General features: G+C 38.2%; 1 protein-coding gene across 1 annotated transcript in view; it reads right to left on the reverse strand.

Moving 5' to 3' along the window:
- The window catches only part of TH (tyrosine hydroxylase), a 32154-nt gene extending 7809 nt beyond the window's left edge, over positions 1 to 24345 (reverse strand). The window contains exons 1-9 of the mRNA XM_058164573.1: positions 24256 to 24345; positions 14748 to 14954; positions 9533 to 9707; positions 7627 to 7715; positions 7178 to 7245; positions 5485 to 5535; positions 4191 to 4336; positions 2268 to 2403; positions 2101 to 2170 (exon numbers count right to left, since the gene is read on the reverse strand). Coding sequence (XP_058020556.1) covers positions 2101 to 2170; positions 2268 to 2403; positions 4191 to 4336; positions 5485 to 5535; positions 7178 to 7245; positions 7627 to 7715; positions 9533 to 9707; positions 14748 to 14954; positions 24256 to 24345 — 1032 coding nt within the window. The remainder of the gene's footprint in view (positions 1 to 2100; positions 2171 to 2267; positions 2404 to 4190; positions 4337 to 5484; positions 5536 to 7177; positions 7246 to 7626; positions 7716 to 9532; positions 9708 to 14747; positions 14955 to 24255) is intronic.
- Between the last annotated feature and the right edge of the window lie 2078 nt (positions 24346 to 26423).

Genomic DNA, 26423 nt, shown 5'->3' on the forward strand with positions numbered 1-26423 from the left:
CTAGTTAAGGAATATTTTAAGGGTTGGGCCACAATTCTGCCTTCTGAGTTTCCAGAAATACTATGAGGCCATTAGGTGTTATAGTGATAGTACCAGTGGTGGGTTGCTCCCGGTTCAGTCCGGTTTTTGCGAACCGGTAGTAAAAATGCCAGGAGGCTCCGCCCACCTACCCAGTTGTCATCATGGATGATCTGCGCATGCACAGAAGCTTCTGCACATGCGCGCTGCTGTTGCAAACCAGTAATAAAGGTAAGTAGAACCCACTCCTTGATAGTACCTACAATGAAGTGATTATTAGCATTCTTACGAGGGAGGGCAGGGAGGAGTTTAGTAGAAATGGAAATAGAAACTACACCCATCTCCACTTTCAATCTTATCCATGCCCCAAATCATTATTTTAGAGGTTGATGATGCACCATTGTTTGACACAGTAGTTGAGAGGGGTAGGATAAGCTCACTTCTAATGGCCTTTTATCCACTCCCCATCTTTTAAATTCTGAAAAACATTTCCCTTTTAGCAATAGCGCTCACGTACTAATCCAAGGGACTTTACAGCACCCTTTGGGCGCTTTACAATGTCAACATATTGCCCCCCAAAATTTGGGTCCTCATTTTACCAACCTCAGAAGGATGGAAAGCTGAGTCAACCTTGAGCCCTGCCAGGATCAAACTCCTGAGTGTGGGCAGAGTTAGCCTGCAATACTGCATTCTAACCACTGCACCACCAGCTTCAGCTTCCTTTTGGCTGTAATCAATTGGAAATTAGCTACTTAAACCACCTAAGTGGCTATAATGCTAAAAATACAATAGGGGAAATCTTGAAAATCATAATATTTGGTCATTTTAACATTGATATTCTACAATAACCTGCCAAGAGTGAGGAGAGGACGCATGTGACCTATGGATTTTCCACATTTGCCACAGGAGTTGAGAGGTGGCAAAATCCATTTGGGTAGACACCTAAATGAACAATCTTTTCTCAAGAGTGCTGTTACTGAAAAGGAACTGATGGGCATTTTTTTAGCAGCCTTTCAGTATGAGAAGTGAAAGGCACAAGGTGCATTAACCTACCCTACCCTTAACCTACCCTGTTTCCCCGAAAATAAGACATTCCCTGATAATAAGCCCAATCGGGCTTTTGAGCACATGCACTAAAATAAGCCTCCCCCCCGAAAATAATCCCTCCCTGAAAATATTTAAACACAGAGCTGGAAATCAGGTAAGAGAGCAAGAAGAGCCCCATCTTGCTCCATGCACCCCAAAATAATAAGATCTCCCCGAAAATAAGGCCAAGCGCTTATTTCGGGGTTCAAAAAAGTATAAGACAGGGTCTTATTTTCAGGGAAACACGGTACTAGTTAACAGTAGAAAATGAAATCCCATGAATCCCACTGGGAGAAAAAACATTTGAAAATCCACCTTTTACAATTCTTATGGGAAGACAAAAATCACAAAACTACATCTCACTTATTTTGGCCATGTCATGTGGGGGGTATTCACTGGAGAAAGCAATTATGTTTGGAAGAGTTAGAGGTAAAAGGAAACAAGGCTGCCAAAGAACACAGTGAATGGACACTCTCAAAGCTGACACCAGTCAGAGCATAGAACAAGGAGTAGTGCAAAATTTGAAGGTATGGAGAGAGCTGGCACACAGAATTGCTAAGAGTCAGACATGACTGAACGGATAACACAAATTTTAACAAATTTGGTATAATCCAAATTTTTTTACTACCAGTTCTGTGGGCGTGGCTTGGTGGGCATGGCAAGGGAAGGATATTGCAAAATCTCCATTCCCACCCCCATTCTGGGGCCAGCCAGAGGTAGTATTTGCTGGTTCTCTGAACTACTCAAAATTTCCGCTACCGGTTCACCAGAACCTGTCAGAACCTGCTAGATTTCACCCCTGGGTGAAATGTTTCTTATGGATTTTGGCAATTTTATAAAATGTCATTTTATTAAAGGGTTCTTCTTTGATCTGGGAGCACCTTCTGGTTGAGATATTTTTCAACTGCCATCATCCCAGCTGGCATGGCCAATGACTGCTCTAGTGGCAAAATAGAGATTGTACCTCCACCACAAGGTGGTCCACCTTTTGCTCACCTGAGAGAACTGTGCAAATGTCTTATCGGCCAACATTGGTACGTGTCCCAGAAGTTCATGACAGCAGTCCCTTTGGAAAGAAAAACAGCCACTGTTTTGCAGTCTTCTCTGACTCTGAAACAGCAAGCCAAACACTAAAGAAGCCAATTCTATGAGGTGATACTCACGGCTCTGGAGAGTGCATGGGAGAAGAAGCATGGCGGATGTACTGTGTGCACTGAAACACCCTGAAGGCTAAACTGGCTAAGAAATCCCGAGCTGAAAGAAGGCCAGCTACTGGTCGGAGTTGGAACCCAGTTCTCTCTGAAACAATCCAAACCATCTCTTATATTTGGTTGTATCATTTAAGAAAGGATGAACATTAAGAGCATAACTGGATCTTATCAAAGTAAGGCTGTATTTGCTTCAGACATGATTTGGGAGAAGTGCTCTGGACCTTGCACAGAAGAAAATTGTAGCTGCTTTAAAGGTTGCATTAACTTTAATGTTTTGATTCTTTAAAACAGCCATAACTTTTTGGGGGCAGAGGAATGTGCAGGCTTTCCAGGAAGCCTGAAAATAATCAGGCCAACAGTAACAGAAATATTTTTTCTTAATTATTTTCAAAGGACGAACAGCCTTTAATACTAGACTTTGTGTTATATTGTAGCTGTTCAAGTACATTCAGTGCTGAATTTTATGGAGTTATTCAACTGGTCTTTTTCTAATCTTTTTAAAAAATGTGTACATATTCTTTTGGCAGTCTATTCATTCTAGATCTATATTATTATTGGAAAATATATTTCTATTGATGGAATCCTATTATGTCTGTTGGAAAGTCAACTGCATTGACAAATGTGATTTGGGTCAACACAAATATAGTAAAGATTATAGTCTTAATGTTTCTCTTTTAAATTTCTATATTTCCTCCTAAAGTGCAGTTTACCGTATATACTCGAATATAAGCCGATCCGAGTATAAGCCGAGGTCCCCAATTTTACCCCAAAAACTGGGGTAAACTGGGGACTCGAGTATAAGCCGAGGGTGGGAAATAGGCACCACCGTCGGCGAAACCTCCTCCTCGGCCGAGAAGGCTGGCGGCTCCCCGCCCGCCTCTCACTGCACCGGCAGGGCTTCGCTAAAGCAAAAGCCCGCCAAGTTCGCTACCGGCCGGTATAATGTGAAAAACGAAAAAAAAAACTGGAGTATAAGCCGTATATACTCGAGTATAAGCCGAGGGGACGTTTTTCAGCACAAAAAACGTGCTGAAAAACTCGGCTTATACTCGAGTATATACGGTAATTACATATTTTGGTAGGATTTCTTGAGCAAAACCTGCAGTAAAAAATTCTTCAAAAGTGCAGAATCCCAATGGATAATTCTTTGGATCTGCACATTAGTCCAGAAGAAGCAAAGCAGATTCATTCTTCTCAAAATGAGCAAAGCTCAAGGATTTCTGAAGTTTCCTTTTTCTTTGGATGAACAATAGCCTTGTGGATGTTCCCCTCTATTGAGCATCTTTACAGAGCATTTTGGAGTCTTCCTCTTGAACTCCCTTTTGCAGAAACCATAATTATCTTTTGATGTTTTATGAGCAGTGAATTCTGCTGAACTTTGGCAGACTGTTTTCTTTACCTGGCCAAGGAGATATGACCTAAATATTATAGAGCATTTTTCTTCTGAGAGCAAAATTTAAACTGAATGATTGTTTTGTATAACAAATGAATATACATATTTGGCGACTGGAGAACAGTGTTTTATATTGTCTCATAGATTTTGTCCAGGATAAAGAGTAGAATTTTATTGCAGAAAATTCCCAGGGAAGTATTGCAATGTTGTTCTCCAGTCACCATCTCTGTGATTTGGGGGGCAGTACTTCTGAGTTTTAAACATGGTCCTATATATATCTAAATCAGGGGTGGTCATTCTGCTTTGCTGCCCACAAGGTCCCTTCAACTAGACACACACACCTCACTCCAGGGGTCCCAGAAGTAAATTGGGCAGTAAATTGAAATTGGGCAGCAAATCTATTAAACCACAGAGGCACAAAGCTTCAAGCAGGGTTAACACCATAAAAATGTACAGTTCTCTAAACATGACCACATACTTACCTTTCAGGAAGCAAGAGACATCGTCCAGCTGAGGGATGTTATTTTCACTATAGCCACTGTACCTCTCCAGTAAATGAAAGGCATCCAGGTGTTCTTTGCAGGCATGAGTGGGATAAAGACTCTTCAAAGTACTATACACTTCCCTCCTTTAAACAAAAAAGGTATCATTCATATCTTTCCAGAGTATTTACATGGAAAAGATAGTTATCTTAGAATTCTGGCAATCTGTTTAGGATTGTTGATTGAAATTATTTTATTTTATTATTTCGTATTTGAATCTGTCTCGACACTCAGAGGCTGCCTGGAAATAACCCTGCAGTTTTCAGAAGTGGTTTGCTATTGCCTCCTTCCTATAGTCTATGACAATTCACCATGGCCAACTCATCATGGCCAACTTGGCATGGACAACTCATCATGGACAACTTGCCATGGACAACTCATCATGGACAACTTGCCACAAACAACTCATCATGGACAACTTGCCACGGACAACTCATCATGGACAACTTACCATGAACAACTCGTCATGGCCAACTTGCCACGGATAACTCATCATGGACAACTTGCCACAGTCAACTCATCATGGCCAACTTGCCATGGACAACTCATCATGGACAACTTGCCACGGACAACTCATCATGGACAACTTGCCACAGACAACTCATCACAGGACAACTCACTGTGGGGCAAGAGTTACACGAATGTCAAAGAAATGGTGGAATAGAATCATTAAAGAAAGAATGCAAAAGGAGGACAAAATGAAATGTGAATGGCAAAAATTAAATTAATTTTTATTTATTTAAAGTAATTAAATAGAATTTTTAAATTGTCCTGCAACGAGTTGGCTCATGGTGAGTTGGCTCTGGTGAGTTCTCCTACACCAAGTTGCCCATGGTGAGTTAGCCACAGCGAATTGGCCACCACAAGTTGCCTGTGGCAAGTTATCCCATTCCCCCTTCCTAGGGCTCTGAGAGAGTGACTGGCACAAGGTCACTCAGCTGACTTTGTACCTAAGTTGGAACTAGAATTCTTCCAATCTTGTTTCTAGCTTGGTACCTTAACCACTACATCAGAGTGGAAGAATGTGAGATGTTTAAAACATATAAAAACGTAAATAAAAATAGAGTGCAAATGAATGGGCAACAATCTTCTTCTGACCTAAAGTGATCATGAGTCAAATGATACCTTAAGAATTCAGATGAAAATGGTGAGGCAGCTACTTTTCTAGAAAAAGCAATTTGACTTTTCTGAAAGGATCTAAGAAAAGATCTAGAAAAGGTTCCTTCCCACTTACCAAGTAGTAATCTCCTCTTCTGTGTATTCAACTCGAGGAATTGGGTCTCCACTATCAAAAGAATTCAAGGAACAGGTACTTAAAAATAACAGTGTAGCAAATAGTACAGACAAGCCCTGCAGTATTTAATTAAAGTCATATCCAGTCATGCCCAAAATCTGTCACAGAGTACCATATGCTAAATTATCAACTAAATGATATCAATAACAGACCTTTATTTCAGAAAACTATTCTTTACATTTATTTAAGTATTTATTTTCTTGGTTTGGTCGCTGAATTTTCCATTGTAAAGCAAAATTATAAACAAAAATATTTTTTATCCATATGAACCTTTTTCAGGTATGCCCTTTTCTTCAGATTTGTCCTCTCCTTTTTCTAAGAAAAATATGGTTACTGTAAGTTGGAGCACTCATGTACATGACAGATCAAGTGTGATCTGTTAGATCCTCAGTGTTTTGAGCCAAAGGGGCCACTTGAAATTTTGAGATCATGGCAGCCATTGTGGACACGGCTGTTCCCAAATCACTCACATACCAGAAGGAAAACAAAACAGTGAGTTGCAATAACGATTATCATTATCATATCATATATTTTTCTAAAAATGGCCCCGAGTGAAGGTGTTAAATATTTAGATCCAAATGAAAAAGCCACATCAGAGCCAATAAGGGTGTGCTTGCTGTATCTGTCAATAGTTCACGAAAGAAGCTGCACCTTTTGGGGGGGAAGGGCTTTCTTGGTAAATGTGTTGTCCCCCCCAAAAAAAATAACATTTGGCCCCACCCCACCCCCATCCAAACCTCTATTACAGTTCCTCAAACATGTATTTTCCTGGCACTGCATAGCTACACAAGTATGCAGCTTTTCCAAAGCACCCACTAAGGGCTATAAGTGAATACACTCCCACCAGATTCAAGGCATCTTTCTGACTTGGGATCTGAAAGCTGCACACCTTTTTATGTGTGGCCCAGAGGCACTGATAAAACACAAGGTTTGCTTGAGGCCGATGCTTTATTTTACAATCAGCTAGCTACACCCATCTTCTTTTTAATTAAAGATAAGGTAAAGGTTCCCCTTGCACATACATGCTAGTCGTTCCCGACTCTAGGGGGCAGTGCCCATCTCTGTTTCAAAGCCAAAGAGCCAGCGCTGTCCAAAGACGTCTCCGTGGTCATGTGACCGGCATGACTCAACGTTAAAGGCGCACGGAACACTGTTATCTTCCCACCAAAGGTGGTCCCTATTTTTTCTACTTGCACTTTTACGTACTTTCGAAACTGGTAGGTTGGCAGAAGCTGGGACAAGTAACGGGAGCTCACCCCGTTACACGGCAGCACTAGGGATTCGAACCGCTGAGCTGCCAACCTTTCAATCGACAAGCTCAATGTCCTAGCTCCTGAGCCACCACATCCCTTTTTTTTTTTAAATTAAAGGTGGCCACAAATCTGAATATCTTTCATCTCTAAGAAGAGAGTAACCAACACTCTAATTCAGAATTAAGTTGCAGTGATTTGATCCAAGTGTGAATATGTGAATTGATGGAAGGAAATAGTGTCACACACAACTGGCAAACATGGAATACTGGAAGCAAGATGGAAGAGTGTGAAAAAGAAGAAGGATGAAGCAGGGAAGGGAGAAAAATAAAATATGTTTAGAGGAATCCATAGATAACAGTGGGCAAGGTGGCAAGTCTTACTGCTTATAGTGAAAAGCAATTTCTGCAATCATTTTCCTTCGCTCACGATATACCTGGTCGGAGAATCCCTTGAAGAGAAAAAAAAGACCAACAATGTTATTTAAGAAGGTCCCAAATTCTTATTAAAGGTTCAAGAAGCAAGAGCTAATATGAAGAAATCACTTGTTTAAAGACATTACGGTTTTATTTTACTGTTTTATTTTAAATCTCTTTGCTAGTGATCCCTAGCACAGAATTTGCCTTTTTACATTTGTCATAAGCATGTTATGACCGCAGGGCAGACAGTTCAGGTTTCATCAGCGCATATGTGAAATTGGGATTTTTCCTCAACTTAAATCACTTTAACACTTGAACTGCTGAGATCAATAAGAATGACAATTTCTCATCTCATAAAATGGAATGTTTAGATTATCCTCCTAAAGAAATAATGAAAAAAAAAGTTTACTTACTGGGTGATCCAGATCCAAATCAGGGTCAAATTTGGTAACTAAATGGTGACACAGATCTAACTCCGAAATTTTTCTTGGAAACCAATGAACTGAAATCCAAAATAAGAAAGAGGAAGTTAGGTGAAAGCCCACAAAGTGATACAATGGAGTTGGTGGTGGTGGGAATGTTGAATTTTATCTAAGAATATCAAAAGCAGAAATGTAAAATAGTTGCTTCTATTTAATATCTATTAAATACATCAGTATTTAAATTACAGTATTAAAACCCATGAACTGGATTTAATACCTGGTAGTATCTCCTTTAGCATAACATAATAGCTGTGTAATTCTATCATCTTTTTTTACCACCATTCTTTTACTGGAATGTAAATCAGAGAAAAATCCCTAGATGAAAGGAGCTACGCTTTTATTGAATAATATGGAGAAATTCCAACAGAATAAGTCTGAAGATTAGCATAGGCATTCTTAGACACAGTAGAACTGGGAAAACTGATCAAACAGAAGCTCTGATTTGGCCATTTGTCATCGGCCCACCAGAAAGCAGACTGGGAATGGGTGGGCTTTCACCATTCCAATCCATCAAAACTGGTCACTACTGGATGATCTAAAATAGCCTTTCCCAACTTAGCCTTATCCATATGCATTTGACTTCAAATCTCATAATCGCAGCCAGCATAGCCATGATGACCATGCAGTTTTTGAGGTTAGTTATTGATTTACCAGATTCCTATGGCTACCCATTTCACAGAAAGTGACTCTGGCGGGGGGCGTACAACACTCCAGTAAAAACAGTAAATAAATCACTAACTAAAACTTTTCTATAATGATTATTAAAATGAATTAAAAATTAGAAAACCAAGCTAAAATGGAGAAAGAGAATAAAAGATGGAGTGGTATTAATAGTAAAGCAGCCATTGCATGGGTTCACCTATCTCCTGCTGGCATAACAAGTTTTGAGAGAACTTCAGGAGCTCAAGACTGATGGGGTCAACCTTATATCTGGGAAGTGGGGAGTTAATGGAATTGCCTTTATTCAGGATGTTCTGTGAAATCAGGGATGTGTAATCCCCTGAATCTCAGTGAAATTAACAAGAGTTACTAGTTAGATCCACATGTCTAGAAACATATGTGGAAAGTTAGCTAGCACTTTGAAGAAAACAGATGTGTATGTTTCTTAAGTTTTGTTGAATAATCAGAAGATTGCAATGCAAGGCATCTGAAAAGGTGATTTATGAAATTGTCCGGCATAAGCAAACTAGAACTACATCATGAATAAAGGTAAAGGTAAAGGTTTCCCTCACACATATGTGCTAGTCTTTCCCAACTCTAGGGGGGGGTCATCTCCGTTTCAAAGCCAAAGAGCCAACGCTGTCCAAAGACAGCGTGGTCATGTGGCTGGCATGACTAAATGCCAAAGGCACATGGAACGCTGTTATCTTCCCACCAAAGGTGGTCCCTATTTTTATACTTGCATTTTTAAGGTGCTTTCGAATTGCTAGGTTGGCAGAAGCTGGGACAAGTAACGGGAGCTCACCCAGTTACGCGGCACTAGGGATTTGAACCACTGAACTGCTGACCTTTTGATCGACAAGCTCAGCACCTTAGCCACTAAGCCACCATGTACCTTTTATCATGAATAGGCCCTAGTAAAAGCTTTATTGCTGGATCACCTTTGTGCTGGTCACCTATATGACAGGAATCTTGTCTGACAGTCTGTTTTCCTTTGGGAAATGGCAAATATAGACCTAGAGGTTTGATTTCAAATGTTCCCTCCTCCAAAACAACTCTAACCTGGAATGTCTATTTACTCCCCCAAGAAGGCCTTCCCCTCTCCTTTATCAATGATTCCACTTCATCAATATCTCCTGTTCCTAATACATCATATAAGCTACAAAGTCCTTCTTACACTTGTCTTCTTTTGTGCTCCTTACATCTTCTGACACCCTTTTAAGGGAACTGATGAATGTACTCAGCGCAGAGCAATGGAGTTCACATCGCACAAAGTATTCCAGGTCAGTACAACCTTCTTGTACTTTCTTACAGGGCCTTGTTTCCAAGTGATGAATTTTGGCTTCAAAGGTCTTTAGGGACAGAGAGAAGGGAAACAGTAACTGAGACAAAAATAAGGAGGTTTCGCCCTGGGTTACTCCCAGATAAAACAAGGAATAAATATTACTTTAAATAAGTAAAATAAATAAAAACTTTAAGTAAGCTGCTATTTATCTTTTAAAACTATTTTTATTAGAATTTTTCAATGTAATAAAAAATGAAATAAAAATATTTAAAAAGTAAGGGGGAAATGGTAATATAATTTTTATTTCATTTTTTATTATTTATCTAATTTCAGGTCTCACTAATTTTTGCTTGCAGACAAGTGGTATTTCATGCAGCTATACCAATGCACCATCGATGCTACTTTGTCATGCTGTTTTTGTGTCAATCTGTGTGACCTTGCAGGAGCTAACTATATGGTTCATTGTTTCTTCAGTATATATTATTTTTAAATTTGTCTCATTTAGGACAAATAAGGAAGATATACTTCTTAGTCAAGGCTATAGCCAATGGGTGGGAATATCACAAAAGTGTATTTTGACTAAATATTTAGAGAAATTTCAAAATGATAAAGATCCTGTACGGGGGAATTGACAATTGTAGGAAGGTGTTACAGATAGTCCTTGCTTACCAACCAATCATTCAGTGACTGTATTCAAAGTTACAATAGCATTGAAAAAAGAGATTTACAATTGATCCTCGAAGTTGCCACTGGAACTTCCCTGCAGTCACATGATCACCATTTGGGCTCTTGGCAGCCTGTACACATTTACAAGTGCAGCATTGCAGATTACATGATTACCATTTGCTAGCTTTACAGTGACTTCCAACAAAGTCAAGGGGGAAGACAGCAGACAGTTGCAAATTGAGGTCAAGTGTCATTGCACTGAATGACCGCATGGGATTCACTAACAACCATAGCTGGAACTGATGTCATACGTTGGGCACAGTCACATATCTGTGACCGGGATAGCTCAGGCAATAGAGAAGCCTGTTATTAGAACACAGAGCCTGCAATTACTGCAGGTTCGAGCCCGGCCCAAGGTTGACTCAGCCTTCCACCCTTTATAAGGTAGGTAAAATGAGGACCCAGATTGTTGGGGGGGCAATAAGTTGACTTTGTAAAAAAAAAAAAAATACAAATAGAATGAGACTATTGCCTTATACATTGTAAGCCGCCCTGAGTCTTCGGAGAAGGGTGGGGTATAAATGTAAACAAAAAAAAAATCTAACTTAACAACTATATCACTTGGCAATGGAATTGTCAGTCATAGTTGGTAAGTAAGGATTACCTATATCCACATATAAATAAATGCTGGCCAGTCAATTGTCTGAAATATTGTACTTACACTCAGTCAGATCACTTCTGAAGAATGTTCCAAGTCAACAGATACATCATTTCTGCAAGCTAGTATTTCATAACAACTAGAAGCGATAGGCTAGAAAGGTCCAGTTCAAAGTGTACCATTATGAACACAATAGTTTTAGCCCACTGCTATCCTCGTTGCACTAAAAGAATAAAGATGTGCTAGAGAAATGATTCTTGTAACCCTGGTGACACAGCTTAATATCTAAAGCTATTGTAGGATGATGAATGATACTGTACTTACTGTTGCATCATATAGTGTAATGACACTACTTTTATTAATACACTATTAATTCAATTATATCACACCATTACAAGCATGTCAACATAAATTGAAGCCTAGGTATTTTTAAGAAAGCTGAATGTTTTATTTTCCATATAGTTTTTGAATAGCCCCAGCACTATGCTCTGGCCAAGGTGCTGAATGTAAAATATCAAGAGAAGTGCTTTGACTTCTAGGACAAATTCCTTCTGGAAATTTTTGGCTAAACCAGTGGTGAAATCCAAATTTTTTAATTACCAGTTATGTGGGCATGGCTTGGTGGGAATGGTGTGGCTTGGTGGGCGTGGCTTGGTGGGCGTGGCAGGGGCAGGATACTGCAAAATCTCCATTCCCTTCCCACTCCTGGGGGAAGGATATTGCAAAATCTCCATTCCCACCACACTCTGGGGACAGCCAGAGGTGGTATTTGCCTGTTCTCTGAACTACTCATATTTTCCGCTACTGGTTCTCTGAACTGCTCAAAATGTATGCTACCGGTTCTCCAGAACCTGTCAGAACTTGCTGGATTTCACCCCTGGGCTGAACCCTTTGATTGGCACAACTCCCATATAACTCCCATGCCCCAGGAGAAGCACACTGGAAGGAGGTGGGAAGGTTAAATAGTCCCACATCCAGTTTTACAAACTTCTCATTAAAAAAACAAAACCCTTCCTTAAGACTAATCTCTGGGTGAAATGCAAGCAAGCTTTTTCCTTTCCACATTTTCACTTCTGAAAAATCTACAGACAGAGTGTGATTTATTGGTAGATCTTTGGGATAGAATGACAAGGATTTCTAAAATCCCTTGACCTAGCCTCCACACCTCCAAAATAACCACCGGGTTGTTGAAGAAAGATGAAGGATGAAGCCAGGGTTGATTTGTGTGAATAGATTTATGAACATGCTTCTGTTTATTGATTGAAAATTCCTAGACTGAGGTCTCACAACATTCCTTAATTTTTAGAATGTCTTCTTACATGAGCCTCCATCATGAATTCAGTTCTAACTGGTTTATCGAAAGCTGAGGTCCACCTGCTTCTGGCATAGACATTACATTTCATTGATGCCAAATGTTCCCATCCATGCAAAATTCCTGTTCGCACGCCCATATCTAATGCTAATAACAAGGCTTTTGCTTCTACTTCTTCAAGAGTTAAATGATCTCCTTCTCAGAAATACAATAGGGGAAAGGTTGCCATTTTTACTTAATCAGAGATAGACCAAGGGGAGAGAAAGCAATGTCACAAATAAATTCAATTTAGCTCCATGTTTTGTAGATGCATTGTTTGAATGCGGGATGTAGAACAATCAATACCTCAGCATTAATCTGACAGATCTGATTGCATTACACTTGCTTTAGTTGTATATAATGTAAAACAGCAGAGAGAAACAAGGCTGCCCACTGCGTTTTTCATCGACAGGCAAATGTCATTACACCCATCTGTTTTCATATCTTCTACCTGCAGTGCCGGAGGGTATCAGAGTAATGAATCTTTCACTGTGGAAGCCTGGTGTGCATTGGTGTTTACTTTCCCTACACACCACTTCATGATTGCCCCGAAAGAGCTTTGCAGTCCTGAAAAATCTACAGACAGAGTGTGATTTATTGTTAGATCTTTGGGATAGAATGACAAGGATTTCTAAAATCCCTTGACCTAGCCTCCACACCTCCAAAATAACCACCGGGTTGTTGAAAAAAGATGAAGGATGAAGCCAGGGTTGATTTGAGTGAATAGATTTATGAACATGCTTCTGTTTATTGATTGAAAATTCCTAGACTGAGGTCTCACAACATTCCTTAATTTTTAGAATGTCTTCTTACATGAGCCTCCATCATGAATTCAGTTCTAACTGGTTTATCGAAAGCTGAGGTCCACCTGCTTCTGGCATAGACATTACATTTCATTGATGCCAAATGTTCCCATCCATGCAAAATTCCTGTTCACACGCCCATATCTAATGCTAATAACAAGGCTTTTGCTTCTACTTCTTCAAGAGTTAAATGATCTCCTTCTCAGAGATACAATAGGGGAAAGGCTGCCATTTTTACTTAATCAGAGATAGACCAAGGGGAGAGAAAGCAATGTCACAAATAAATTCAATTTAGCTCCATGTTTTGTAGATGCATTGTTTGAATGCGGGATGTAGAACAATCAATACCTCAGCATTAATCTGACAGATCTGATTGCATTACACTTGCTTTAGTTGTATATAATGTAAAACAGCAGAGAGAAACAAGGCTGCCCACTGCGTTTTTCATCGACAGGCAAATGTCATTACACCCATCTGTTTTCATATCTTCTACCTGCAGTGCCGGAGGGTATCAGAGTAATGAATCTTTCACTGTGGAAGCCTGGTGTGCATTGGTGTTTACTTTCCCTACACACCACTTCATGATTGCCCCGAAAGAGCTTTGCAGTCCTGAAAATCTCTCTTGAAGGTCTCAATGCTCTTCAGATAAATGTCCTTTGGTCTTAAAATCTTTGAGCTCTTTTGGAGTGTTATTATTAATCTTATTCAACTGACTGTAAAATAAGTTTCATGCACATTTGTGTATACATATACACACACAAACAGTTCGTTTATTTAAAAAATGGATACTAAGAAACATAACAAATTACCTTTGGGCCTTATAATATATACTTTCTGCAATATTTCTGAGCTTTCATAGGAATTATGGAAACAATAACTAAATTCTCCCCATCTCTGGATTAGCTTTGTTTGCCTTACAGATACTGAGCTCACATTTTAGTACTTCAATTTTCTTTTCAGTTTGTTTAAACATTTTCCCATTTAATCCTGTGCTTTGTAAATTATTTTTGCTTTTGGAATAGCCTGTTTAGAAAAGACAGATAATGGCAATTTCTGGGTTCCTGGCATTATTGTTATTTGTTATTATAATGTTGGCTTTTGACCTGACCAATATTAGAAAGAATATGTTTGCAAACCCAATTCTGGCTGAACACAAAAGCAAGCAAATACTGAAAAAATGCATCCAATAAATTCTACTAAGGAACTGATATCCCTGAATGCATCCAGTCAGAAGTCTAATCTAAGAAATGTTGAGAAATTCCGCCAGAGCTGTGTCTGACTATTTAAAATAAGATATGCAATCCATGAAGTTTTTCTGATTTCAATTCTTATCTTAAAAGTTAGTCTAAGAATCTTAAACTGTAATAATGTATCCTTTCTTTCTCTTTTCTTTTCCTCTCTTCCCTTTATCTCTTCTCCCCCCCCCTTTCACACACACACACACACACACACACACACACTACTGCTTTAGCTGCAACCACTTGGTGAGGGAAATGTCCATTGAGTAATAGCCTTATTGCTGCCAACTTCTAGTTCTTCGAAGTGTTTCATATGACCATAGTGACTCCTGACTCATTGCAAACATTTGCCCACCCCATCTGAGCATAAAATTCAACCCTGCCTCCTCACCTCAAAGATTTTAAGTGCACGAGATGGGAGTGAAGTCTTCCCTCCTTTAAGTGTGAACAGAAGATTCAACATGGCTATCCCATCCTTCTCATCAAAGACAATGGTCTCAGTCAATTCAGCAGCTTCAGATGCAGCAGCTGCAGCGGCTTCTCTCTCCTTTCTGGCATCTTCAATAAGACTCTGACGTCTACCTATGAATTGTGGAGACTGGGCAAAGAGCACAAGAAGAGAAAATTCAACACAACCATGGAAAATGGTTCTCATCTCTATGCAATATATATGAATAGTCAGCCTACTTCTACATCATCTAACCCAATTGTAACTATTTGATTATCCTTTTGGTATTCTCCAGGATAATATGCTATTTGGACACTTGTTTCAGCAATTTCATTCCTATAGACATGATGTTTCAATCAGTGATATGGGGGAGAAGAACCCTTCTCAGTCATATTTTCATCCCTACTGTTTAATATCTATTTGAGGGAGCTTGAGATGACAACATCTGATATCCAAGTATGGGCCAGAGAGGCTGTTGATGTCTTGATTCAGGGTCTGGAGGCAGTAAGAGATTGAGGAGGGGAGAATAAACAGAACTTAAATTCTGATATTGTTTATCAGGAAGCCATCAGATTCTTGATTGACTCCAGTTATCACTCTAGATAGGGTACTATTCCCTCTGAAGGAGCAAGTTGATATCTTAGGGGTCCCTCTAGACTCACATCTGCTACAAGATGGACAAATGGAGGTCAATACTGGCAAGGTTGTCCAACTTTGGTCAACGTGCTAGTTGCCACCCTGACAACAAACATCCAGACTTTTATTATCCCAGACTACTATTTTATGTAGATCTGCTTTTGGAGACTACTAAGAAGCCACAGTTGACTCAGACTCCAACAGCCCATGTTCTGGCTGAATATCTAACAACGTTGCAGATACTGTCTCAGTAGACAAAGGGCTTCCAACAGTAGTGGGTTTCAAATCCCAGTGCTACCGGTTCACTATGCAAGCTTGCAGCACTCCTGTGCTTATGCAGAAGCTTCTGCACATGTGCTTCTGCACATTTTGATAATGTTTGAGCGGAACCTCCCACCACTGCCGCTACCGGTTCGCCTGGACTGGGGCGAATCGGAACTCACCACTGGCTTCCAAGTAGAATAGAATAGAATAGAATAGAATTTTATTGGCCAAGTGTGATTGGACACACAAGGAATTTGTCTTGGTGCATATGCTCTCAGTGTACATAAAAGAAAAGATACGTTCATCAAGGTACAACACTTACAACACAATTGATGATCAATATATCAATATAAATCATAAGAATTGCCAGCAACAAGTTATAGTCATACAGTCATAAGTGGAAAGAAATTGGTGATGGAACTATGAAACGATTAATAGTAGTGCAGATTTAGTAAATAGTCTGACAGTGTTGAGGGAATTATTTGTTTAGCAGAGTGATGGCCTTCGGGAAAAAACTGTTCTTGTGTCTAGTTGTTCTGATGTGCAGTGCTCTATAGCATCATTTTGAGGGTAGGAGTTGAAACAGTTTATGTCCAGGATGCGAGGGATCTGCAAATATTTTCACGGCCCTCTTCTTGATTCGTGCAGTATACAGGTCCTCAATGGAAGGCAGGTTGATAGCAATTATTTTTAATAATTGTATCATTATTAAAAATATCTTGTATAAAAATATACAAGTATCATTCAAACACTACATAATCACTCATAAAGTCCAATATATAGTGGCACCTAGGAACTGATAAGACTGTCTGCCTTGTAAATTTGTGCTTTGTGTTTTAAATGTTGGAAAATTTAATAAATATATATTTTTATAAGGAAAAAAAAAGACTGCCTGCCTTGAGTGATGCCAACGCACCTCATGTGCACCTCCCCATGAGGGATTCTAAAGGTTTCCCCCTACACAATATTGAGGGATGCGGAGCAGAAAACTATGTTTTCACTATATGCTCCGTCACAGTGGACAATACCACTTTTTATTTGGATGGCATCCTCTATGATGCTTTTTAGGAAGGTAGTAAAGTCTGAATTGTTTTGAAGAACGTTTAGTTTTTAATATTGCTGAGTTGGTGCTTGGGAGAGAGGATAGATAATTTTTATCACAACTTTAATATATCTGAATCAAACTTTTTTAAGTTGTGTGATTATTGTTGTGAATTTATGTGAACTGTTAAAAGCCTATATTGAATGGGCAACACACAAATGTTATAGCATATAAATAAATAATACACCGTGCATTAAAAACAGTACTGAAATATACATAATGCTAAATTATTTCAGGCTGTAAAATCTACAATGGCAATCAATTTCTTTAGCACGCGGATATTGATGTCGAAGGCAACAAGCTGTTATTTTCCAAAATGGATTCAATTTGCTAATTTTTTAACAAATTTATGGCAACGGTTTTATAACAGTTTGCCCCAAATGGAGAGGTGGGCATCAATTCCCTTCTGGCGAAGCAGGTAGTTTTTCCTAGCTGTAAACCTCTGCATTGTCCAGGGTTCAGGGAGACATAAAGAGCAAAAACCTTAATCTTGCATATAATCAGGCAACACTGACATCAAGCAGCTTGCAGAGAAAGAGCCGAATGTTAGAAGAAAGGACTACCCATCAATGCAACTCCAAAGGCTGGCTTTTATTTATTATTTTATTTATTTATTTATTTCATCAAGCATGTATTTTATGACAGATACAAGTGTAAACATAATTATAAATACATGTAAAGGATACAAATAAAAGAAAACATTAGGACAGGGATGGTAGGCACGCTGGTGCACTTATGCACGCCTCTTACAGACCTCTTAGGAATGGGGTGAGGTCTACAGTAGACAGTCTAAGGTTAAAGTTTTGGGGATTTGGGGAAGAAACCACAGAGTCAGATAGTGCATTCCAGACATTGACAACTCTGTTGCTGAAGTCATATTTTCTGCAATCTAATTTGGAGCGGTTCATTTTAAGTTTGTATCTATTGTGTGCTCCTGTGTTTTGGTTGAAGCTGAAGTATTCATTGGCTGGTAGGACATTGTAGCAGATGATTTTATGTACTATGCTTAGATCAGACCAAAAACGGTGAAGTTCTAAGTTGTCCAAGCCCAAAATTCCAAGTCTGGTGGCATAAGGTATTTTGTTGCGAGCAGAGGAGTAGAGGAATCTTCTTGTGAAATATCTCTGGACTCGTTCAATTGTATTAATGTCTGATATGCAGTGTGGGTTCCAGACTGAGGAGCTGTATTCAAGAATTGGTCTGGCAAAAGTTCCTTTTGAAAAAAGGAACTTTGTATGGTCCTTTAGGGGGGACCCAAAAGACTCCCTTTGGTAAGTTGCGGAGGGTTGGGGTTATTTGTTTGTTTATGTCTTTGCTTTTGGGGAGTTTCATAGAAAAAAAGAAGTGGGCTTTTGAGATAATTGCCTGTAAGAATGCTCAATTGTGTGCTTTCCACTCCCATCTCTCTTTATTTTCAAAACACCGGAAAGAATTTTTGCACCTCTGGGAGCATATATAATAATATATAGTGAAAGGAGAACATAAATGCATAAATAGCAGCTTTATCTATTCAAAAGCACATCCGAGCCATGCTTGTCAGTTTCCCAGCAAAATACTTTTGCCAAGCTCACTGCTAATATGATATTATTTGCAGACTGGTGGCATTCATTAGAAATTGTGCCAACCGGGTAACTATCAGATGTGTTAAAAAGCAGATAGAGATTAAAAATGAGAACCAGTTTCCAACCTGGTTAGAAACTGGAGAGCTTGTGAATATTGCCTTAGGCAAAACCACCTTTGGCTGGTTCTGCTAACTTAGCCATAGGAAGCAGGCAATAGCAAACCACTTTTGAAAAATCTTGTTATGAAAATTGCAGGGACATACAGTATCTGAGAATCAGACACCATTGAATGGAAGAAGAAAAAAACATAAAAATGCAGATATAAAGCATTTGAAAGAATTTCCATATGTAATGATAGCATTCAATAGTCATTTAGAGCTTTATTACTCAGTCCCATGCAGATTTGCCTCTTTCTTTTCATGTAATATTTCCTTCCCCAACCTCATGCTATATACACTTGATGGATTTTAACCCCTAAAATCCCCAACCACCTTCATTATTGGTGGATAAGCTGTCTGGGCTTGATTGTTGATACTTGTGGTTGATAACTGTGGAACAACTCAACTAGAAAGCATGACCAAAGGTCAAGGTGACAGAGCACATAAAATGGGGAGGCTCCTCATTGCCCTCACACCAACGTCTGAAGCTGACGTAGAATGCATTCAAGGAAACAGGTGAAATCAGATATGGAAACAATGTGAACATAGTTTTAGAAACCAGTATATACCTACTTACCTACAATTAATGCTATTTATAGGATTTACTTTTGTATGAACATGTATAAGCATATACTCTTAAATGTGGTGGTGTTGTCTAATCTAAATTATAGCTGTGTAGTAAAAAACCCTATTGATTTTTTTTGGTATAAGATCCCAGCTTGTAATGCCTGACATTTCCAACCTAGTACCTTCCAAATAGAATAGAATAGAATAGAATAGAATAGAATAGAATAGAATAGAATAGAATAGAATAGAATAGAATAGAATAGAATAGAATAGAATAGGAAATGAAATTTTTATTGGCTAAGTGTGATTGGACACACAAGGAATTTGTCTTGGTGCATTTGCTCGCAGTGTACATAAAAGAAGAGATACATTCGTCAAGAATCATAAGGTACAACACTTAATGATAGTCATAGGGAACAAATAAGCAATCAAATTATATTAGGAAACAGTCATCATAAATCATAAGGATACCAGGAACAAGGTTACAGTCATACATCATAAGTGGAAGGAGATGGGTGATGGGAACGATGAGAAGATTAATAGTAATGCAGACTTAATAACAAGTTTGATAGTGTTGAGGGAATTATTTGTTTAGCAGAGTGATGGCATTCGGGGGGAAACTGTTCTTGTGTCTAGTTGTTCTGGTGTGCAGTGCTCTGTAGCATCGTTTTGAGGGTAGGAGTTGAATTCCCAGAATCCTATTGGCTCCAAATGATTGGTTGTTCAAGGAATTGCAATCCTAAATTATCTAGACAATGTTATATGAGTCTATAGTCTTTTGGTTGATTTTATGGTGATGCTACTTCAGTGCTTCAGTTATTTAACTTGATGTGTTATTTAAATCCAAGCCGTAGGCAGAGTGTTTCTCCGAAAAACTTGTTTTGTTCATCTTTGAGGAATAAGATACACTCATCTCTACCTTCCTTTGAACAGAAGGTACAGATTACTTCATTTATTTTTTTATTAATTTTTAATATTTATTAATTATTTATTTCCACTAGCACTCAATAGACAATTTTCTCTCTTGAGGAAAATTGGTGATCACTTTTTCTTTTATTTGCAGAAAAAGCAGGGAGTCGATCACAATTGCCTACTACGCTGCCTCTCCAACATAGGTTAATCTTGTTTGAAATTCAACCTGCTACATTAAATAAGGAAGAGAGGATAATGAAAGCTGAAAGCAGCAGATTTTATTCCTGACAGTACTTTTTTGGTCTGTGATTTCAAGCCGGTATTTCATTATAGGTCACGCAACAGCCATCTGGGGCCAAAAGACCTTTCCACCTTATTGCGTAGCATTACTTCCCTATTTATATTTGGGGGCGAAGAAATAAAAGATAAATATGGTAAGTTAAGTTCCCCCCCACTTTTTTTTTAGTATGAGTTCAAGCAATGCCCTTGCATCTATCTGCTCAGTAAAAAAACATTGTGTTTTACAAAGCAGTGACTCAAGACTGCTTGTATCTAAGAGTTACTTGGCTGGCTTTCCATATGAATAAACCCTGGAACCTGCCCTTTCCTGAAGAGTGGGACAGGATTTTATATCTTTGCTTGTGTAGGAGAATTCAGTTCCGTTCTTTTCACAAAGGCAACAATGAACATCACTATTGGGATGGCAGGATGGTATTTGCCTGGCACTTGACTGATCTTGCAAAATTTACTTCCAGACTGCAGACAGAGAAAGCAAAACAAAGCCAAGACCACCAATTTTTTTAAAAAAATATAATTTTTAACTTAAACATTCCATCTTCCATTAAACAGTGTGTCGTCTGGGTACAAATATCTCTGTGCAATAACAATCAAAATTTACAACAGTATTCATTACATTGATATTGATTCTCTAATCTTACAATAATAATAATGAGCATAATACATCTATTCATTTCTCCCTCTTAGCATATCTTCTAATAAGAATATAATAATATTAAATATAATAATCTTAATAGTCATATTAGTAAAAATCATCATATTGTTTGCTTCTCTATCTTAACACATTTTCTATATTTCACTGATCTCCATTTATTTCCACCTTCTATTTTTATTTTCCAACCATTCATAAAATAACTCCCAGTGGTCCCTACATCAGAGGGAAGCGATTAGGAACCTTCAGATGTTTTAAACCACAGTTTCTACAGTTGTCTATGATTGACCTCACTGGTTGATGAGATCTAAGACACTCCAATAGTTGCACCTTGCTTATTTCTGGCTCTAAACAAAATTGCAAGGACTGCACATTTATTTTTTATTTATTTATTTTGTCGAGTACATATTAGATAATATATATAAGTATAAGCATGAATTGAATACATAAAATGAATGCAATTACAGGGAACATTAGAACAGGGATGGTAGGCATGCTGGTGCTCTTATGCACGCCCCTTACAGACCACTTAGGAATGGGATGAGGTCAACAGTAGACAGTTTTGGGGCCAAAACCAGCACAACGTTAAAATGAGCAAACATTTTGCAGGGCTAGAAAACCATTTTGGTGTATAGTGGTTAAGACATCAGGCTAGAAACTGGGAAACCATGAATTCTAATCCTACTTTTGACACAAGGCCAGCTGGGTGACTTGGGGTTCTTCCCTCTCTCTCAACCCTAGGAAGCAGGCAAGCAGGAAACACTGGAGGGATTTGTTCGGACAGTCTCCAGCAGTCAGAACTGACTCAAAGGCACCCCGTCTCCCCACAAAAGAAAGACACTTTGAATTTAAGCTGAACGAAACTGGCTAGCTGTATCAGTTTAACAGGTACAGCGTACTACAATTTCAGCTCACAAAACGGAAAGATTTTAAAAACTAAATCCGCTTGCCTTACTGGCTTCACTAGATGGTTGTGAGGCTTGCATAGAGAGATAACCCTTGTTCATCAACTGACCTCCTTGAAGGAATATCTATTGATTTCTATTTCAGGTTCTCTGTCAGAGGCAGCTAATTGCTTTTCTATTTTTTATGCCGGTGATAACCAAAAAAAAAAAGATTTTGAAGCAGCATTCATTCTAACATAAAAAGGGGGGTGGATTCAGAAGCTGCATAAAATACCAAGAATTTCTGACTTCTGAAACTTGAATGAATTAGATATGTAACTAAATGATTGCAATTATAAAATATGTATAGCTGGCTACTAAATTAAATATATGTTGTGGATTAACACAGCATAGTTAGCCATAAACTAACTGAATGTGTTAAATTCATAAAACGTGTTATGCCACAAAAGGTATACACAAGACCTAGGTTAACCTAGGTTGTACAAATGCATCTGCTGGAATTTCACATGAACTGCTTAAACTTGTGGTTTAATACAAGCAATATTTTATTTCAACATCCCTGAAGCAAATCCTCCCATCTTCATATTAACTCCTTCCTCATCCCTAAATATTAAATAATATTTGATTATGATTTTTCTTTATATATTTTTAGAAATAGCATGAAATCAAAACTGGAATATGCTTTTTAAGGGGAGTGGCAGTAAGTAGAGAAACTATGATTTTTTATTTAAATGTAACTAAAATGTTGTTTACAATTTATTTCCTATTATTCTCTTGTAAAAAAAAACATTTAAAAAGATATCTAAAGAGCTGTTTTAAGATCACTTCTGCTAATCTAGTTTTAGATGGTTTGACTCTCCGCCTCCCCTTCTGCTTTCCCAAAATATTTTTGTTGTTATGAAAATGTCTCGTGGATTTAAAAATAAGTTTATTACAGTAATTCCATTGTTGTTTTTAATGGGGGGGGGATTAAAAACCTCTCCTTTTCAGGCACATTACTCTAGTTTCATAGACAATTTTGGTTAAGGTCTTTTACTAATTAATTGCAAAGAATGTACTGTAGGAGAATGTATGAAACTGTATAGAGCATAAAGTAGAATTTAACACATTGGGCCAATCAGCAAACTTTTCTTCACTGAAGTGACTTTACTACTCTAAATCAATAGTAGAGTAAATATGAAACTGTTAACCCAAAGAAAATCAGAATTATTTCAACAAATCCTTCCAATAGTAACATGAGTTGCCAAATTACATTATATTTTGTGGTTGTTTTTAAAGAATAACCATGATAAGTACTTTATTTCAGGACCATGAAGGGTGAAGCCTTAATCCTTTCTTCCTATACAAATAATCCTCACAGTAAAACTCTGCACAAGATTTTGTGGGCAGCAACCACAGGGTCCTTCCTGTGGTGAAATGTAGTTTCTTGGAAGATGGGGCAATTTTCATTGGGTCTGCAATATCGGAACAAAGTATATTTTGCTGTAGACTGATGCCCTGTGAAAATGCAACTAAGAAAGCAAGAGAAATGTAATCAATAGTGTTTTGTGCTCAAGCTGCTAGGGTGGAGTAGTTTATCTGATATCTTCATAAATATTCCAAGTTAATGAACCAGAACAGTCAGAAGGTTGGTTGACACACATATATGCAGTACTTGAGCCTTACGTACTTGATGATAGGCAGTCAAAAATATAAGTCAATTAAAAATAAGAGATTTACCTTTGGTGCTAGAAGTGCAATGGTCACACATAAAGTTATAGCTATAAAACTTTAATACAGCCTAATATAGTTACATGAAGTCTAGCGTGGAGTTATAACCTTCCCTCTGTGCATATCTACTAGTGCAGACTTAACGCAGATGCTGCAGCAAGGAAAAATGCAGAACTGAATTGAGAGTCAGTATTACAAAGAATGTATTAGCAGTTTGCCATTGGATACGAAGCATTATTCTCTCATGCAAAAACAAGCAACTAAAGCAAGGCATATAACCGCACCAAATTTCTACTAAACTAAAATATTGTAAAACTCCAATGCTAGGCAATAATAAGACATGCAAAGCAATTCAAGCATACAATAATAAAAGAAAATCTTTTGTCATCATTTTAGTTTTAGCCTAGCTTTTATATGATTCCACATTTTTCCCATTATATAATTTTTTTAAAATTTTGTCACTTTTTCTTCTATAAATGGCATGCTTCTACTGGGCAACTGCATTATTCTCTGCTACTTATAATTAGCGCCAACATTTCTAAGGACCGATCTGCCTAGCTTTGGGATTCTCTGACGATAGGTTGATGCTCATGATACGAAGTTAGATTTCTCTTCTTTCCCTACATTTGCCTGTCTCTGCAAATCAACATCTCATCCCAGGGATGGCTGAGAGCCTCTTTGCTTACCATGATGGCCTCGGCTTGTTTAGAGTCCAGCTCTGATACTGCCCGCCGGAAGCCCTTGGCTGAAGAACTGGAGGCGTTTGGGGTTGGCATCCTGGCTGATGAACTGGCTTAGCTTCCAGCACTGTTTTCCTTTCTTATTCTGGGTTTTTATAGGGCATGTCTGACGTCAAAGACCCTCTCTGATCCCCCTCTGTCCACCTCCCTCCCTTCAGCCTCAGGGAGAGAAAAGAGGAGGAGGGAAGAGATGCAGAGGAAGAAAACACTTGTGTCCCATTAAATGTAATTGCCACAAAGATGACAGGCACCCAGTTCCTGCGAACTCACAGTTGGCTCCCTGGCACCCAAAGTATTTGCTCAGTTATTTACCCTGGCTTTTTACTGCAGCTTCCTCTAGTCATATGTATGCTGAACATTCTCAGTGAATTGTCCGCAGTCTGCCTTTGATAAATATGACTGTATTAGCCCTGCCAAGCAATATGTAAAAAGGTGAAAATAAATAAGAGCAACATTTTGTTGGTTGCGTGAGTTGAGTCATGTGGTTAAGGAAAGGGGATAGAAAGAGGATTTGGGACCTGGGTCTGAGATCATTCTTAAGGGTTTGGTGGAGAACTTTGGGGAAATTTTGTCAGGTCAGAAGAATGGAACATTTGTCTACAACATAAGGAGCAAAAAGGTTTCTGATCTTCCACAGCAAATGCTAAATAGCTGCAAACAGCAAATGCTAGACAGCCACAAAAGGGAAACTTTCAAGCCTTCAGGAATACACACTTGGGGCTTACCTATATTAAGTAGATCTACTAATACTGAAATAGTGGCTTTATTCTGTAAATGTTCTCCTGCTCTTCCACCCACATGATACTCAAGTATCATCTAAATACAGAGGCTGAGGTTCTATCAGAATAAAGATGCTTGACTTAAATTTCAAGGTTGATGAAAATTAATAAAACTACTCTCCATGTTAAAAATTACAGTTACCTCAACATCCTCAGTAAGGTTGACTAGGAGCTGTGTTTATTTTCTTATATAGATCTTCTATATCTCAGAAAGTCTATCTGTTGTTTATTTATTTATTTATTTATTTATTTATTTATTTATTTATTTATTTATTTATTTATTTATTTATTTATTTATTTATTTATTTATTTATTTATTTATTTATATGCATTGCCTGATCATCCATTTCAAGGCAGGCTTAAAATTCTCCAGAATAAATTAATAAAACGTTCACTTCTGCTTAGTCTGCTAATTATTATTAATATATTCAAATATTTCTGTGAGGCTGAAAACTCAGAACTTTTTAATGGATCCTAGTATGAAATGTTCTATGCGCTTTAGATCAGGGGTCTCCAACCTTGGTCCCTTTAAGACTTGTGGACTTCAACCCCCAGAATTCCTCAGTCAGCGCATGCTGGCTGAGGAATTCTGGGAGTTGAAGTCCACAAGTCATAAAGCTGCCAAGGTTGGTGACCCCTGGTTTAGATCAAGAATAGGAGATAACTCCCAACAGCTACTGTGAACATGGTCAACAGGCAGGAATACTGAGTGTTCTCACTCCCTGAAATAAACTGTATACTTTAAAAAAAAAAACTTGATGGGGAGGGAGCAGTCTTTTTTCATTTCTTTCCAGCCCCTTTCCTCCCCACACACAAACAGGTTGCTTGTTTGTTGATTCAATGATCTTCTCCACTAGCAATAATCAAAAAAGAGGGAGAGGGAGAAAGGGAGGGAGGTTTCCACTTTTAAAAGGCAAGTTCATGAGGTGGAAAAAATTCCAGAATTCAGAATTAGGTCATAAGCTGTACATTGAGTATTGTTTAGATATGCTATGTTCATTCTCTGATTAATCTACTGCCAATTACTCAATCCTATAGAAGGCAAATCTACATACATTTCATAAACAGAGCAAATAAATATGTGAGGACAAATATATTGGTGTTATTGTTAGCTTTTTTTATTTTGTCATCAGGGTTACTGGATCAAGAATAAAATTATCCATATTTTTCACACAAAAATTCACATCAATAACAAGACAGCCAAATTTGTCAGGTATGATTTTATCTGGTTTCACATTTTTCCAGTATTATATTGGTATTGTTACCTTTTTGAGTGAGCTTGACTTTTTTTCTTTTAAGACCAACCTAAATCTTCCTATAAAAACCAACACTCAT

Source organism: Ahaetulla prasina, chromosome 1 (assembly GCF_028640845.1).
Source record: "Ahaetulla prasina isolate Xishuangbanna chromosome 1, ASM2864084v1, whole genome shotgun sequence".
NCBI lineage: Eukaryota > Metazoa > Chordata > Lepidosauria > Squamata > Colubridae > Ahaetulla > Ahaetulla prasina.